Raw genomic sequence first — 17,845 nt, 5'->3', positions numbered from 1 at the left:
GGAAAATCTATCCTCCTCTTCCAACAAGAATAATATTTATCCATACTTTCATTTCTGTGAAATGTTTTTAAATGTACAGAATGTGCCAAATACAATATTATTCCTCCTTTCTTTAAAATAAAAAGGATGTATTTTGTTTATAGAAAGTCTTTAAATAATGTTCGGAGTTATACAGCTAGCTATCAAAACTCACTTGTGGAAGCGCTTTCCGAAGCAGGCAGCGAGCCCGTGCGCAGCGGGTCTGTGGCACCCCTGCCACCAGCCCCCTGGGCTCCCAAGGACATCCCAGGAGACCAGGTCCGGTCTGAAGAGCTGGTGATTTTGGTACCAGCGGTGGAAATCTCTGCTTCATCGGCCAGCCTGGTGCTGGCTGGCAGAGACCTTAACGTCCTCCCTCCACCCTTGGTGGCTGTTGTGGAAGCGGAGGTGCTGGTGGTGGGGAAATCCGAAACTCTCCTCTCCGTGGCCGAGACGTTGGACGGCTGGTAGCTGCTTCCAACGGCTACGACACAATAAAGAAACCTGGATTTATACGTATGAAATTATAAACAGATGGACCCGTTTTCCTCCCAGATGCTTACAGCGCACATACGGATATTAAGCATAGGAAGTTTTCAATCTGGACGAAGTGCTCTTTTGGACAGACATGAATCCCCTCGCCGCAGGACGACCTTGCACAAAACCCGGGGCTCGCTGCCAGGACAGCGCGGCTTCGCGAGAGATGGGGCGGCTCGGCCAGCGGGAAACCCCATGGGACAAGGACTGCGGGGACGTGCCTTTAAATCCCACCTGGTTCTAAGACTGGTGGAAACTGGCCCAGGCACTCTTAGTGTTTTTTTGGAGCTTGAATACGGTATCAAACAGCAAAGGGGGGAACCTGAGCATGGTCACGTTCCCATATGAGCCTGCAGCTCATTATACATCCCAGGGCTTAACGGGACACAGGGAAAAATGCTTAAGGAAGTGCAAAATCCAGCACAAAATAGGGTAAAACAACAACTCGTAGACTAACCAAGCTCACTTGTGGCAGTGCTTTCCAAAGCCGGGCGAGAAGGGGCGACCCAGCGCTCCATGGAGGGCCCGGGGAAACGTCCTCGCGCCGGGGCCACCGAAGAGGGAGCCGAGGCCGGGGGCTGAGCCGCGGAGCTGGGTGCTCCCCTTTGGGTACCGGACCTTGGGTCTTCTGCAGCCACGCTGCTGCTCCCAGCGGCTGTGGCAGAGGGAAGGGACGTGTTAACGTGAGAGCCCTGGGGATGCATTTGCTCCCAGCAATCCCCGGGCACAGGGCAATGCCGAGGTTTTCAGTAAGTTCATGTGGAGCGGGGCAAAGTCTGGTTTTGAGAGCTCTAGAAATAGCTGCTTGAGAAGCAAATGAGGGGAAGATGTGGAGCCCAGGGATCTCGGGTTTGTTGTCCCGTACAGGTGGTTGGACACAGATGTCTCACCCTGTCTAGCCGAGAGCAAACCCACCCGGCGTGGCCGTGAGCGTGGGTTACCGACCTCGCGCCCCGCAGGAGCACCGCTCGGGTGGGACACACAGCTCGGGGGGGCTGGCACCTCGCCTTTGCTCTGCAGCCGGCACTGAACCAGCCGAGACATTTCGCAGCTGCAGTTGCCCACCCCGCAGAGAACACAGTGATAAGGTCCAAAGACCATTTTTTTTTTTAAAAGTGGAAAACGTTGGGGGCTTTTGACCAAATTATTTTTTCCATTGCTTTTTCCTGCTTTCAGCAGGGAATTTCAGCTAACCACCCAAATAATAACAAACAGAGCACATGCAAAGCAAAGCATCTCCTCTGTTCAAGAAAGCAAAAGCTATATAAAGGCTTTTTAAAATTCTAAAACAAACTTGTGGGCCAGCAAAGCTCACCTCCGAAAGCGCTGTCTGTGGCAGGCAATGCTGTGAGCAAAGGGCTTGTGGAGTCCCCTGTGACATCCCTGAGGTGTAGTGCCACGCGGTTCGCACCAGCCTGGGTACTGGCAGCGCGGGGAGAGGATTGGGGCTGTCCCAGAGAGCCAGGGAGGGGCCGCAGCGTCCCCCCGCCGCTCCCTGCGGGGCTGGGTGAAGCAGCCACAGTGCCCACGGGAGGGCTGCTGGGCGGCTCTGTGCCCACCCAGCCGCTCACCAGTCGAGAGGGACCGCTGGTGCCTGCAAGGCAATGGGGGAAAGCAAATGAGAGCACAGAGTCGGGCTGAGCTGCCCACCCAGCATCCTCCGCTGTCACCCTCCGCCTCCCCCCGCAGCCCGCGGTCCCCTTGCCTGTACTCTGCCTACAGCAACTTGGTGTTTGGGAGCTGCACTGAGTAATTCCTAATTTTCAAGGCCAGGAGAAGCCACATGGATCCTCCTCTCCACCCTCATGCATGAAGCAAACCAGAGAACTACCCTGAGCCCATGGTGAGGATGGAGGGCCGGATCCAGCACACAAAGCTCTAGCAATGCAGAGAAGCCAGGCTTAACCGATGCCCAGTTTCTCCAAGAAACAGCATCCACCTCGTTCCCAGGCTGAACTGGGATGGCTCACCTGGGGGACGAGTCTCCGCAGAGAGAGTTAGCAGCACCGTCCTCGTCGCATTGTCGAACCCTGCCATGTCCCAGGCCCCACGGTGCCTGCCCGGCGTCCTCTCGGCCGAATTGGTGCTGATGGCTGCCAAACCCCGCGGCGTGCTCTCGGCAGCTGCCGGGGTGCCAGGAGAAGCCAGAGCCCTCTTGCCTCTCTCCCGGCTGCCTGCAGCACGGTGATGGCTTCCAGCAGCTGGAAAGCAACGCAGAGGGAGTCATGTTCCCCCTGGACAAGTTAACGCGACTCGGCTGGGGTGGCAGCAGCATCACCGCAGGGGTACCCAGCCCTACCGTACGCAACAGACGGGGTCACAGCAGCATCCCCCGTGTTTCCTCTATTTAACGCTGCAAGAGGGGCTGCTGGGAACAGAGGGTTTCTGTCACCGAAAAATATTGGTATTTCAAAATTTGCCTTCATTTGTGCATGGCAAAAGAAACACAGTTGTTTTTTTTTAAAAAAAAACATTAAAAATGCACAAGGCAGTAAATAGCTTATGCCAGGACAGCCAGCAACTGGCAGCCTGGGCATGCCAGCCCCACTCTCTAGTCCCTAAGCAGGAAAAAAAATGAGGAATTAAAAAATTAAAGACAACCTCTATGCTCATATCTCAGCGAGACACTTATTTCATCTGGGGATATTACAAAAAAAACTGAAATGGGGACAAGGCAATCAGCACAGCCTTGTCCTGCTGGTGTGGGAAACAGGCTTTGATTTAGTGAAAGAACATCAGTTACTCGTGACCATAGTCCCACCGAAAGTGTTGAAAATTATGAACAAGCCCAAAGGTAAGTGTTCACTTGCATGATCTCCATGTGAGGACCTCAGCTACAAATCGTGATGCGGCTGGTCAGATATTTTTAACTTGAGTGCCCTTAATCTAGGTTGAGTTTGCAATGGGGTTCAGCTCCTCCTGGGAGGAGGCGTGGGGATGCAGGGGGGTCTCCGCTCTGCTTGGAGGTCCATGGATGGGCAAGACTCTCTGAGGTGCTGCTGGGTCATGAATAACAACAGCGGCAGCTCCCAAAAATCACCTTCACTGTAACGTTTTTAAAAAAAAAAAATCAGCTTTCCTGGGATCGGATTTCTTCCAAAAATCTGAATTTCCAGCAACAGGGTGAGAATCCTTCCCAACCCACCGGCTACGCTTGGTCCATGGGCTGGGTAAGGCAAACGGGGACTCTCGCGTCAATAAAACTCACCGGGAGGATGGCTGCGGGCGGGCAGGCGGGTCGCTGTCCCGGCAGACGGGCTGTCCGGAGGCCCTGCTCCCGGCGGAGTGAAATCCCCACCGCCGGCGGGGGGACTGACGTGCCCTGTGACCCCGCTCGCCACCGGCACCGTACCGTGCCTGACAGGCAGCGATGCCCGCTCCCTGCTCCCGGCCAGCTTCGTCACCAGCTCCATGCTGTCCACGAGAGCACCAGAAGTCCTTATTTCTGTGCCCGAACTTCTTCTCGCCTGATGGCTGCTTTCGATGACTGAAGGGAAAAAAAAGAAAAAATTAAAATCCTCTCAGTGCTGGATGTGCAGGCTCGGCTCGTTGCAGTAATGCCGAGGCCAAGCTCTGATGTCACTTACACTACAGAAAATTTTGCATAATCAAAACACAGACATGAAATTTATTTTTGGATTCACACCAGTGGAAATCAGATTGGTCTGCGGGGCCAAATGCTGAAACCCACCTTTGTGTGCATTCAGTTCAGCACCACCATGCTTTTTTACATGTTAGGAGAAATAAATCTTTAAAGGTGGAAAAAAAAAAGCCCTAAGCAAATAACCGGTGGAGATATGTGCAGTGGGGAGCCCCTGGGAGGAGTGTGTAGGTCTCCAGAGTTGATGGCCAGCTGGAGCCCAGCACAGCCCATGTGCCCCATCCCGGGGGCGTGATGGGAGCGGAGAGGGCCCCGCAGCTCTTCCCTTCTCATCGCCCGGCTGGTGCTTGCTGGACACCTGACCTCAAATCCCACTGCCTCCATAGAGCCAGCTTGAAGCTGTCTGAGAACTGCACGGCAAACTGGAGGGTTGGCAGAACCCATCCAGCCACCACGAGGAACAGGGACAGAAGAGATCAACATATGGTGTGGATTACACTGGCCATCCAGGTGATGAAGCACCCCAAGGTGATCGACATTTTGGCGTATCTGACGTTAATGTCTACCAGAACATGAGAAACGAGATGGAGAAGAAGTTTGTGCACCTGCAGGTCCATCTGCAAACGTGGCCAGAGCCCCTGCTCCATCCTAGAAGTGTTTGGGTCTGCTCTTTTGCTCCTGCTGGAAAGCTGCTCCAAACTCCCACCTCTCCCATCATCCAGAATCGTTTTCTCATTTCAATAGAAAATGAATAAACGCATTTATGGAATAAATGTTGGTTCCCAAGACAGCATTACCCTTTAGCTTAGCTAGCTCTTCCCCTCCCTCGGCTTCCTCCCCACCGTGCCGATGTGTAACAGCAGCAATCTCACCCCCTCTTTGCACAAGTTTCTTCTGCATTTCTACCATCTGCTATGTCTCATGGACCCAAAAATGACTTCTCCCAGGGAAGTCAACAGGCATTACATGCTTTACGGGATCTCCAAAAGCACGCAGATGGCTGTGTGCATCTCCAGAATATAAACACGTTCCCAAATCGGGCCCTAGGCAAGGACTGAAGACGTTCCTCAGTAGCCAGCCTCTCGGCTCAATCATTAACACTGACCGTCGGCAGCAGCAGCAGGACTCGGTGCGGGAGCTGTAGCTTCAGCCTTGGGTCTGCCATCCAGCCTGGCACCGCCTGGAGCAGAGCATCTACTGACAGCTGCCATGAGTGGTTCCAGTGAGATTTGCTGGGGGAATCGGGGTTTCCAGCCCATGGTATCAGCCAGGGCTGTGCAAGGATTTCCCTGCACATCAGACACGTGAAAACCAGCAGCCACTGTCCCTGCCCTACGTTACAGCCCCGAGGCTTGGCTGGCACTGCCGCCTCAGATGCTCTTCAAAGTCCAAGCAAGTCCAAATCAGGGCTGTGTCATCTGAAATGGCAAGATCCCAGTCTTGCCCATCTTCCTTATAACAAGAAGGCAATCTCTGGGCTGGAATAGCCCATAGCGTGCTCCACTCGTTGGGTGGGCAGAGTGGGAGCCTGGCTAGAGAAACTGCAATTTAGGGTGGCAGGGTCTGAAACCTCTCAAGAAACTGAGAGAAGTCATATAGGGAGAGGAACTCTCCCCACTTTGCAGCTTGAAGATCCACCAGGCTACAGGACGTAACCTGCCTGGCACGCACACAGCATCTCGAATCAGGGCTGCGGATGACACACAGGCAGCGGCTAAAGGCACCGCTCAGTCTCTGCCCAAAAGCTCTGGTGTTCAAGGTTAAGCCTTGCACATCTGTCCTTGGCCTCCTTGGCCTCTTTTCTGTAAGAAAGCTGTGCCTCAGAGAAACCCCCACGGGACACCTACTCCTCCTTGCCTCGCGTCTCTCCTTTGGGGTTGCTGTACCTGCCACACCAGAGGTGGCAATTTCGGGAGCGGTCTCCTCTCTTCTCCAATAGTTTCAGTGGGAACTCGCCAAGAAAAAAGAGATATGCGGGTAGGACAGCCTGCATTTCATCCCAGGAGTCTGAACACCACGAGGCCCAAGGAGACAAGAGCTGCAGCGGAGCAGAGCCCCTCGGGTGCCTTTAATGACAGCCATAGCCATGGCTGCGGTGCCCACCTCGTCGAGCACCCCGAGCAGCCGCTGCTGTTTGGAACCTGCCCTGTCCCATGAGCCAACTCCCGTCCCATGCAACAAGCTGCTTGTTGTTGCCCCTTGGATGAAGGGACGCGAAGTCGCAGGGGATGCTCGCTACGCTCATTTGCAAGCCAATACCCAGCCCTGTAATTGTAGCCCGCAAGTCCATTTATAGCAGCCCTGATGCTGAAAAATTTGGGTGTGCTGGAGGGCGGCACACTGAATTTCCCTCCGCTCCCCTCTCGCTAAAAGCTTTCAGCTGTGCAACCCCTGCTTACTGTGCCCCAGCAGCCAGCTTTGCAGCACAGAAAAAAGGCAAAGCAGCAGTTGCTTAAAGAAACCCTTAGGGGATGAGAATAGACAGAGGGAAATTTGCTTTCTCAGGTTGCCAAGTCATTTGTCAACAAGCACTCCAGCCAGGCACGCTAAAATATATAGCGGGGCACTGCAGCAGGCATTTAATTGCCGCTTCTTAAAAATAACCCTGGAAATGCCAGCAAGCAGTACCTTCAGCTATGACCCTTGCTTGAACGGCAACTGGTTTGAAAGTAAAATGCTGCTGGTTGCTTGTCTGGTTGTTGTTCACCCTGCAAATCCACCCCGGAGTTTTCTCTATCCTCTTTTGGCTCTGCAGAGTTGCTGGGAATAAAATGAAGCAAAACCCTTCCCCTTATCATGGGCGCCAGCAAACCTGGCTTGAGTGCAGCCAGGGAGTGGATGGGCTGAATAACAAGGTATTATTTACACAGGCTTTTTAGAGTCATCTGGCATTTTTAACTCTGCCCTGCAAGGTATGCCAGGCCCCGGTGCAGGGAGGAAAACCTTGTGCCAGCGCGGGCTCAGCTCCCCGGTTTGGTGGGTGCAGAGCATGAGCCATGCTGGAAAATCCAACCCACAGCACGTAGTAAGGAAACCCGAAAAAATCAGGCTGCCCAACAAAATAGACATGAAGTCTCAGCTCATCACAGAGCCATCAAGCCTGCCAGAAGTGCAAGACAACTGCAATCTCCTCTCTGACTTGCCTGTAGAAATCAGCCTTCAAAGATGACCCTCGCTGGAGCGGACGGACCAGATGCAAACTTCTTCCAAAAAAATAAACACGGGACCATCTGGCCTCCCCTGATGCATTAAAGGCTGAAAGCAGAGCGGCCCTTTAACTCAGGTACTGATTTGTCACTAACAGTTTCGTCACATCCTAAGCTGCCAACTGCTTTCCGCGTTTTAACTCCACGCAACCGCAGCCGCCGAGAGAATTATTTGACTTCCAGCCCAAAACCCTCCTGCCACCCGCCGGACCAGTGTTTTCCTTCCCAGTTAAAACTAGCAGTGATGCTCACCAGACAGGTCGAGGCTTGCAGTTACTTTTTGTTCGCAAGCATAACAAGTCCGCAGCTTGCTGGGAGCTGAGTTATAATGTGGCCAGGACAAACAGATCAAGTTCCAGCTGATTTCTCGAGGCTTTGGGTTTGCCCCTGGCAGTCCGGCTGGATGTCTACTTCGTGAGACTCCTGAAAAATCCCTTTTGGACCGGTGATTTTCTGTCTCCATCCCTGGGTGCAGCACAGGCATTGCCCTGGCCAGGAGGTGGCTGCTGCCGGGGCAACGTCATGGTGATGCTCAAGGCTCAACCATGGGACAGCACAACACCGAAAAGCACAGTACTGCAAGTTTTCAGCAGTGGTTGCGATCTCTCACGAACACTTTAGGGCAGGGAGTGAGGAGGGATGTATCCTGCTAAAGCCAGGGGAGCAGGGTCCCCGCACACAGCATTTGGTGGGAGCATCCAGCCAAGGTGCACCACGAGCTATCCCAGCCCCGCTGCTTTCCTGCAGAAGGGATTTTTCTCTTCAAAGGGCAGAAAAATACTCCCTTGACCAGGGAACACAAATTTAATCTGTGTTTGCACACGAGGAAAGCCAAGAGTGGTTGCTTGGCTGCCCGGAGCAGCCCTTCACCCCAGAGCAGTCCCTTCTCAGGAGGGTGGCAATTCCCCAGGGACCGTTCCCGGTACGGCCGCCCATGCGGTGGCTGTTTTACCAGGGCTACGGCCACCCCGGGAGCATCCCATGCTGAGCTGAGTGCGCATGAAGCTAGCTCCTCCCGAGGACAGGCAGCTATAATTATAAAGCCCACATCTGTTAATGTTGCATAATCTTAACATCATCCGAGGCTCACGGAGGGAAAAAAACCTCATCTCAACTTAGAAAACTCCTTGTCGGCTGTAGGAAAAGGTTAGGAAGAAAGGCAGGCTGTGAGGGAGGAGAAGCGGGGAGCAAAGCCGGGGCTGCCGGCCCCGCAGCGGGTGGCACGGGTGGCTGCCGGTCCCCGCCGGGGCCGGGGCCGGGCTCTGCGCTGTGTTTTGAACGGCTGCTGCGGATGTCGGGATCATGGGCGGAGGCCGGTTAGGAGCCAAGTGAGTTTGTGTGAACAAAAGCTACAGCCCTAAATCTGGACCGTCCAGGGCTCTCTGGGATTTTCAATTTCCTTCCTTGTTCTTGCCCTGAAAGAAGCAGTTCGAGGCGGGGGGGAGGAATGGGGAGGCTGAAATGGAGCTTAAAAAAAAATGTTCATACTTGAGACGGGTCAGTTGAGCGTAAACACGTTGATAATATTGCTTGGGGAAGGTCCCTTGTGTGCACTAAGGACGGGAAGAATGCGAGAGGTTTTTAACCACATGCAGTCAACCCTTTTTTGCTAATTCTTTCAATATTAATAAAAGGAATTATTCAGGCTGGATGAAGAAAGGTGGTGAGCGAGCGTGGATGGGGAAGGGAAGCCCTGCCGGCACCTCCCACCCTGCTGCGGGGCTCGGTTTGGATGGGGTGCCCTATAGACGCATCCTCCGGTAGTGCCTTGCTCAGGTCCTTAGGCTCCTCGTCCTCTCCCCACTGGGTACCACACAGTTCAAGACAGCAATTTGCATGATGTTAAATCATTTTAACCATAATACAAAGGATTTATGCAGCTGCCAAAGGTGGCTGGAGCTTTAATATGTCAGCTCAAGAAAGGTGGTGGGGGTTAATGCCAGCAGCAGACCCTGCAGGCTCTGAGTGCCCAGGGGTGGTTAACACCTACCCGGCCACTACGGGTGATAGGTGCCTATGGGGCTGGGGATATTGGCATCGCCGGGCCATGGCACTTTGCTTGCAGTGCTGCTTTATGAGACAAAAACACACTGCGCTTCCACACCACCTCCCTTCTGGGACCTGTAAAACCATGGAGGACGCTAAAGGCCATTTTTGCTTCCTACTCTTTTTTTCATGATCCCAGAGCCTGATGCTCGGAGATACCATAAGAGAAAAAAGGATCCAATTATTGCTTTTAAGATTAGTACCCTAACACAGAGAAACAGGTACTCCAAAATAAAGAGCGCACAGAAACCTGTGGTTGTTTCCAAAAGGGTGGGATGCATGCATACGGCCTGCCTGCAACCAGGATACAACCTGCACAGTGCAGGGCCAGGATATGTCCTGCTTATCCAGTGGTTTCCAGCCTCTTAATTTCAGTGTCCTAAACATCTCCCCGGGGAGATGCAGGCACCCAGATCACCAGCTCAAGCCTATGAAACCCTGCGTTTCTTACTCATCTTTCTTGGACAGTTTGGGTTCAATCCGCAGATCCCTGGGACCGCGCGGACCCACGCTGCCCAAACACCACCGTCCCAGGGCTCAGAGCAGCACCTTAAACCTCTTTTCATGAGCTTTTGTTTTTATATAGCTTTTGGCAACTGAATTAAAAAAAGAAGTCCTGGTTTATTGTCAAGTCTTTGGAAACCACGTTCAAACACAAGTCCACTTCCAACAGGGATGTCTCATGACTACCCATACTCCCAAAAAAACCCATAACTATGTCAAGACTCCAGTAAAATCCCAATCCATGCATCCATACAGCCAGTGAAGAGGGGACCGAGCCTCCAGCCCCAGAGAGGCCCTGGGACCCGTGTCCCTCATGCCTTTGCTGAGCAAAACGCCTGAAATAGCTGTGTTCGCTTGCTTGCTGGCTCATTTATTTTCTACCTCAAAAGTATCCCCTCTGGCGTGGTCTCCTGGTGTTAATGCCGGAAAAGCCCCTGCAGCCCCAGGGGGTTGAAGGCAGCTCTGCCCCAGCACCAGCTGATGGGGCCCAGGAGCACTTACCAAAGGGATTTCTTTCTCACCATTTTCAGTAAACATTAATAAAAATAAACCAAAAGAAATCTGCCGAATGGCACGGCTCTCTGAGCATTCACATCTCCTCTCTGCCTCCTCTCCCACCACCCTGCGATGCCGAAATGTCTCCACCCACCCTGCCTGCACCGCAGATCCCAAATGCTAAAACCCAGCAACACCTAATTCACTTCTAAAATCCCCCAGGCTTTTCTGTCACACCCTGCAGAAACGTTACAGAAAATATCACCCAGGCAGCGCTTGGCCTTCCTCTTCCCAGGGTTTTTAAGGTCCCCTGGAAGCTTTGCTGGGCGGGAAGGCAGCGGTACCCTCGCCGGCGCTCGCGAGGGAAGAGCAAAAGCTGTGCAGGGACCCAGCCCGGTGTCACTTTAACGTGTGCTCCCATCCGAGGGCAGTGCTGCTGGAGACTGTCAGACGGCTCGGGGAGGAAGTCTCCTGGCAGGGCTCCACCAAAGTGGAGTTGCTAGGTCACTGGAACAATAAAAAGGCAAGAAAAAACATCCTGGCTGCAAAAAAGAAAGGGGGGAAAAAAAAAAGGAAAACAGCCATGGCAGTATGTACGGCACTGGTTAAGTGGAAAGAAACGGGGCTGGAGAGAGCAGGACGATGCCGCTGCTGGCTTTTGTAAGCAGGCGACTTTAATTTCTAACATGGACCTTTCTCCAGAGCTCTCACACAAATAATTCCAGAAATCTGGAATTTGTCTGCAAGGTTTGCAATTGGTAAAAATCTCACATGGGGCTTGCTAGAACAGTATTTCCAGGGGAGCTAGCCCGCGGCTGCTAGGGAGAGATTAATTACCCTTTGCATGTTAACTAGGGCATCACACTCCACCATATAGCTTTCTTGCACCATCACACGCCCCCAGCAACTGCCCGCGTTCATTTAAACTGGGTAATATAAGAAAACTGCCTCCAAGCAGGGCTGTATTTCGGCGATAAGGGGATGAGCAGCCTCACAAGGTGCCGAGCGCTGTGCAGCCCCGGGGCTCGGGCTCCTCCGTAAGGAAAGGTGCTAGCAACTGAGAAGCTGCAGGATGAAATTCTGCTTTCTGAAAAGTTTAATTTCAAGGCCAGAAGGGAGCATTAGCTCATTCTGTCTGACCTCGTGTATAATCAAAGTCACTCTGTGTAGCTTATTTACTCCCAATAGAAGCTCAGTGACTTGTATTTAAGTTAAACAGATCTTGCAGGGAAAAAAACTCCAACTATTGGTATTTGTGATTATTTGGGATTGTGCTTAAAACCACCAGAACTACGAGCTGAAGCACAGGTTTTTCTGCACAGAACCTCAACGCACGTCAAAAAGCGATGCCCAGCGGCGCGAAGCGTGTGTGCGGCAGGAGCCGTCCGCCCCAGGAGCCCAGGACTCCAGCACTTTGCAGGCCCAGGAGAAAACAAGGCGGCATTTTCATGTCAGACTCTGGAAACAAAACAACGGGTCCCTGCTCCAAGGTGGTCTGAGCCCAGGAGCTGCTTCCCACAGCCAGGAGGGGACAATAAATACCGGGAAGATGGAGTAGGGAGTAGGAAAAGGGGTGCTGCCATGCTGAGAGGCCACGCCGGGAGCAGCCGGGGGCTGCCACAGGCTCCCAGGAGCCAAGTGGTGCTGCCCACCACTGCAGGGTGGACTTTGGTCCAGGTGTCTTGACCAGAGCTTTGCTCCAGCAACGCACTTAAGAAGAGCTCCCCAGGGAACTATTCTCCGTGTTTAACGCTAAGCATGCGCCAAAAAGCTTTGCTGGCCGGCGGCCACACCGGGGATGATGACCAACCTGGGAACTGAGTAACTTCTCAAGGACATGGTGGGGACAAGAGGGATAAAGGGCCCTCTCGGATGCAGGAGGATCACAAGGCCACCAAGGGGTGGATGCAATTTGGTGACACAGATAGAAGGCTCGCTGGATTCTTCCCTCCATATGGACTAGCAAAACCTAACCCCATCCCAGCGGAAAACTGATGGCAGCCCAAGCTTTATACCCAGGTGAAGGTGGGATGCAGGGCATGGTGTCATGGCAGTGGGAACCACGGATCCTCTTGTGGTTCCCACTCTTCCAGCAAGGGATGGTGAGACTTGGGAGGGGATGGAGAAAAAGGCAAACGGGCAAAAAAATAAAGCAGCTTAAAAAGAAATTAATCCCCAGAAGAGATAAGGGCCCCCACCTCCCTTCCCCCATCTGCTGCGAAAGGATGATGATCTAAATCGCATTTCCTAGATGACACCGCACCGATCTGCCGCCGGAAGCGGCGGTGGCAGCGCTCAGGACGGCGCCAGGCCTCCTTCTTCCAGGGGACGAGCCAGGTCCTTCCCCGCTGGCACCCGCCGGCCGCTCACCACTGCCACCGCGGAGGAGCAGCGTGCCCCGGGGCGGCTGGAGCGGGCGTCCCTCCCGCTGCCCCGCGCCGCTCTCCCGCTGCCTCTGCAGTCACACGTTTCCTTTCTGAGAACCGGGGGGAAGGGATTTACCATTTCCAGTCCCTTTCTGCACGTGTTTTGGGGAGGCTGAAAACAAGACGCCTTCTTTCAGCTGCATGCGGGTCTCTGCTCTGTGGCCGAGCCCTGGGGCCAGCAGTGGAAATGGGTGGTGGAGAAGGGCAGGATTGGGCTGTCACCCTCCGAGCTGTCAATGAGGACCCACAGGGAGTCAGGATCAGGTCACAGCCTTCCTTGATGCATACGGGCACTGTGGGCTGAGCGAGGCGGAGCGGAGGATCAAGGGGCCAGAAATCTGGGCCCAAACCCCATCTGCCCACACACTGACCCATATTACCCAGCATAGAGCCACCTCACACCGTCTGCCTTGGCACGTTCTTGCCATCAAGTGACCATCAGCTTCGGTCTTAACCCAGCATGTGATGTGGCTTACCCAGCACCGTACGATCTCCAGGCGTACCAGCAATTTGCAGGACAGGATTATGAGGATCTCTCTCTGCACGGTATGGACTGTTCTCCGAGGCCACGGAATTGCTGGTACTCCCATTCCCCAGGTCAGAAGTCTCCTGGTCCTCATTTGGCTTTCTTCATGCAACATATTTGCTCCATGTCCCTCAGAAAAGATCATCATCTTCACAACTATTGACTATTCTGCACTCTCTGATCAAGTTTCCCTCCTAAGAAACATCCTTTCAAAGGGCTTTTATCTGCGGGGTTGGCTGCCAGTCTAATACTGCAGCCCCATTCTGTATTTGCTGAAAGAACTGATAATGTCCTAAAAAGAATTAACATTTAGATGTTAGTCCTGTAACTGAATCTGAATCAAACAATGATGATTGTTCAAACGCCTAAAGCTACTCAGGGGTATTCTCCTTTAAGCTCTTCCAAGCTTGTACCAGGGGTAAGGAGCTTTCTAAAGATGCCTTTGTGAGCACCAGCTACTGAAACCCTTCTTGTCCCTCCAGACACAGATACAATTATGCCCAGCTCCAGCACAAAGATAAAGGCTGAATTACAAGAGCAGTATTATGCTCCACAATCAGGGTCCTTGATTCCAATTGACAAGGAAAGCAAATCATGCGCAGTTGGTTTGCTGATGTTTCCACTCCTGGAAATTAATTCCCTTCACAGGGGTAGAAATTAGTTCAATACCCAGGGTTACCTTTTGCGTTACTGCCCCACATTGCTAAATTACCGTAACTTGTCAGTTTGTGAGATCTGTTACGCAGGGTCAAACCTGGCCACCACTTGTATGGGATATCTTTCTTTGCAGAAGGTTTAACTACCAGCTGCTACAGTTTCCCTGATAAGAAAGTGTTTTCTTACCTATAACAGCACAGATGTAGCGGGACAGCTATTCAGAGATGCTGTGAAACCCTTCTCTGGAGTAAATTTTGAAAAACATGCTAGATAAACATCTTCTGGGGTGATTCTGCAAGGGGAAATGTCTTGAGATCCCTTGGGAGAAGTCTTGAGATCCCTTCCAGACCTGCCTTTTGCTTTTATAGAGCACTCAAAATGAAAAGGAAATGAAAAACCCCTCAAATATCCAAACTCCAACCTCTGCTCCCCAAGTCCAAGAAGTGCTGTTCTCCCCCCCAAAACAGGTCCTGCTGCCCTGGGTGGGCTGCAGTACCCTCCTGCTAGGCTATCACTGAAGGTATCTTTCCGATAATATATTGAAGCCAAATCTTCAATTTAGTGTGATTCATCCCGGCTTCAGCGAAGTTCAGCAGAGCGTGACGTTTCATGCCGGTCCTCGGGGCTTAAGAGATTTTCCACAAGAGGAAGGGTGTTAACGCCAGCATCCTAACAAGCGGTGACGTGGATAATTGTGCTCTATAGATCCAAATTCCTCTTGTCACTCCAGATGTAGAAGTGCCTTTTAGCATGCTCTTCAAGAAAAAAAGAGCCCTCCTTTGCTACTGGCAACCCAAAGGAGCCTGCCCATCAGTCCAAAACTCCTGCACAATGTTTCTTCCATGGTCTGGAGATCCTTGAGGGAATCTAAGGGTGGCTCTGGTAGCAGAAATGACAACGATGTCCGCCTTGTTATAGAGGCAAGAGGTCAGACTGATTCCTGTAATGGCCTTTAAAACTTCTGCCATCACAGCATGCCGAAAAATGCTGAGAAAAACGCCCTGAATGTGTGTGTGTGCAACATGATGTCCTCTGGGAGATGCAGCCTGGGCTGCACCCCTGGGACAACTGTTAACCCTGCCGAGTTAACCCTCCGTGCACAGTTTGCACGCCTTTCTATCAGACCACTTAAAATTCCTCCTCAGTCCTTTCCTAGCTGATTTCATCCCAGAGCTAAATTAGCTCAGGGTTATAAAGAAAAGGGTATTTTCTCCCAAACTTCAGCTGCAAGAGCCGCGTTGCCATCTAACCACTGTGCAAAAGGTCCCTCAAACATCTCCGTGTTTGCCTTGGCGAAAGAACTGCAAAGGTCACGGCATTTCCAGAGGACTTTTTGCAAGCGCTGACTTGGGAGCCCAAGATGGGGTGCTCACGCAGAAGGGCCAAGGGAAGGACCTCCAGCATCTGGTTGCATTGTGAGTGACGCGGTCACCCTCAAACAGCTTAAACTGGCCAGGCCATGGTCAGGGTGCTGCGAAAGCAGTTTTAAAAGTCCTCCTAGCTTCACGTCCTTGCAAAGAATGAAAAGGCAGATGGAGCTTGCTTCTCTCAGTGGAAAGTCAATTTGCCAAGGTCAAGGCTTGCACAAGGCTTCTGGACAGCTGGCCAGAAAACAACTGGGTTTGCACCCAATTTTCCTGCTGCATCGCCCTGCATTTCTTTGCGCACCCTCTCTTCCCAGCAAAGCAAGACGATTCAGATGGTCGCACTTCTCCTGCAGACACACAGGCAAACCCTGCCAAGCAGGAGTGTCTGAAACGGCCCCTCTGTCTGGACAAAAAAGCCTCTGGAGATCAGCTTTGAGCTAGTGGTATTTTTAAATACGGCCAACCTGGACTTCTTGTGTGTCTCCTGGATTTGCAGCTCACGTTTGCAGGGGGTTTTTGTCTACCACCTCAACAGCCAGAAGCTCTTTTTCTCCTCCTCTAAGCGATTCTCCTGTAACGACAACTCCAGGAGTTGGGCTTTTAAGGAAAGACAGCCAAATCTTAGGAGGCTCTCGACACAGATCCTGACGTTTGGCAGCAGCGCTGCCTCGCCCACAGCCGAGATGCTGACTGCAGCTCAGGAGATGCTTAAGTAACCAACTGCGAAACTATTTATCAAATGACTCCAAGCCAAGGGCACGGCGGATGCAGGCACAGATATAACCCTCCTCAACAGCCCTGCCTGCGCGGAGGACGGGCAACGGGGAATAGCTTCATCCAGAGCCACGGGAGGGACTGGGGGCGGCAGCACGGGAGCAGCGACAGCTTGTAGGGTATTTCCCATAAGCGCCTTGCTTATAGGAAATAAGTTGGGTTTTGCCTATCAGGCACTTTCTAAATAATATTTTTATATCTCATGCATTTTATACTGGTTTCTGAAGAGATTAAGCTCCTGAGACAGCTTTGTCTGTCCTCCTACATCGAAACAAATTAGCCTGGAAGGCAGAGACCTCCAAGACAGCAAGTTCCTACAGGAAGACAGGCACTTTGCTAGAGAAGACTCTAGGAAGTGTCTGGCTTGGGGACCTGCTGCACCCAGACCAAGGAGGGTCCCCGTGGTTCGGCTCAAGCCCTGTCCTTGGGATCCATACACACTCAGCACCCACGGAGCCCAAAATAAACGACGGCACATGCTAATGCCACCCACCCCGTGGCGAGCAGAAGAGAGCAAACCACAGGTACTGCTCACACAGTAACTTTATCACGTGTCTCTCCCTCGCACGGGTTTGCCCAAACACTGACAGCTCTAAAATCGAACCTCTCTCTCACCTGGTTTTACACAACCATTCTTTTGACCCCAGTCAGTGGGAAACCTTGCAGTTGTTTTACCTTCCTCCAGCTGATCCCTCTGCTCACCCTGGCTCTGCCTGCCCCTTCTCCAAGCTCTTCAGGACCAGGGGTGACTGTCACCACATCCAGCACCCAGCTGAGATAAAAAACAAATTAACAGCAAAGAAGGAATGTGACCCAAGATCCTAAGATCTACATCATAAACCTCACAGTATTCAGATCCTACAAGAGGTCCTCATTTTAAGCAGGAACTGGATCTTATTCCCTTTTTCCCCCGTGCTCTCCTGAGCACTTCAGTAGACTGGGTCTGACAGCAGCGTTACTATAACGCAGGCAATGGCTACGCTAGCAGCTTGGAGGAGCTGAAGTTTACAGAGCTTCCTTTACTCGAGGGAACTGCATTTTTCTAAGATTATATTATTTCTTGGGCTGGTCGCTCAGTAATGCAACATCATTTCCCTTTTGGGTGGGAAAGTTCTCTCCTTGTCCTCGGACGCAAATGATTTCAGCCTGAAAGGATGAATGTGAACTCTCTGCATAATCAAAGAGCCGTAAGTGAGCCGTGCCCCTTGCTGAAGAGCGGGACATTATGATATAACACCTGGGCATTAAAAATACATAGATGGGTGTACGCACATCAGCTGTATATGTGCGGAAGAGGATGAGAGGGAAGGGTGGGCAGATGTGACAAGACCATTTTCTCCTGATAGGCATCCACAGACTTCATTCTTTCACCGAGCCTCTTGCATCTGCTCTGAATGAATATCCCAGCAAATGAACCTCTAATATTTATGGAAACAGCAAATTACAATGCAAATGTCCCAAAACTGCTCAGAGAAATAAAAATTTAAATTTGTAATCAGGTCTACTGCCACTGAAAATTGGATTCTGCTTTTATGCTCAGCCGATCAGGAAAGAGAAAAAACATATTGTATGACCTACATCTTCAATCGAATGTAAATAACAGGGCCTGTGGTTGGGGTATTAAGGCCTCGTGACGAGCTTGCTCATGAGCTACAGACTATGGATTTTGTATTGGACATTATCAGGGG

The 17,845-nt window shown here is 52.0% G+C and overlaps 2 protein-coding genes across 2 annotated transcripts in view; one reads left to right on the top strand and one right to left on the bottom strand.

Annotated features, from left to right (window-relative positions):
* Positions 1 to 17,845, top strand: part of PARP9 (poly(ADP-ribose) polymerase family member 9) — a 542,373-nt gene that overhangs the window by 138,297 nt on the left and 386,231 nt on the right. The window lies entirely within an intron of this gene.
* HEG1 (heart development protein with EGF like domains 1) overlaps positions 1 to 17,845 on the bottom strand; it is a 57,336-nt gene that overhangs the window by 33,855 nt on the left and 5,636 nt on the right. The window contains exons 2-6 of the mRNA XM_075153887.1: positions 3,764 to 4,075; positions 2,526 to 2,756; positions 1,871 to 2,149; positions 1,013 to 1,210; positions 194 to 502 (exon numbers count right to left, since the gene is read on the bottom strand). Of these exons, the coding sequence (XP_075009988.1) occupies positions 194 to 502; positions 1,013 to 1,210; positions 1,871 to 2,149; positions 2,526 to 2,756; positions 3,764 to 4,075 (1,329 nt within the window). The remainder of the gene's footprint in view (positions 1 to 193; positions 503 to 1,012; positions 1,211 to 1,870; positions 2,150 to 2,525; positions 2,757 to 3,763; positions 4,076 to 17,845) is intronic.

This window comes from Calonectris borealis, chromosome 6 (assembly GCF_964195595.1).
Source record: "Calonectris borealis chromosome 6, bCalBor7.hap1.2, whole genome shotgun sequence".
Taxonomy (NCBI): Eukaryota; Metazoa; Chordata; class Aves; order Procellariiformes; family Procellariidae; genus Calonectris; species Calonectris borealis.
Note: the sequence above shows the minus strand (reverse complement) of the source record. Positions and strands in the feature narration are given on the sequence as shown.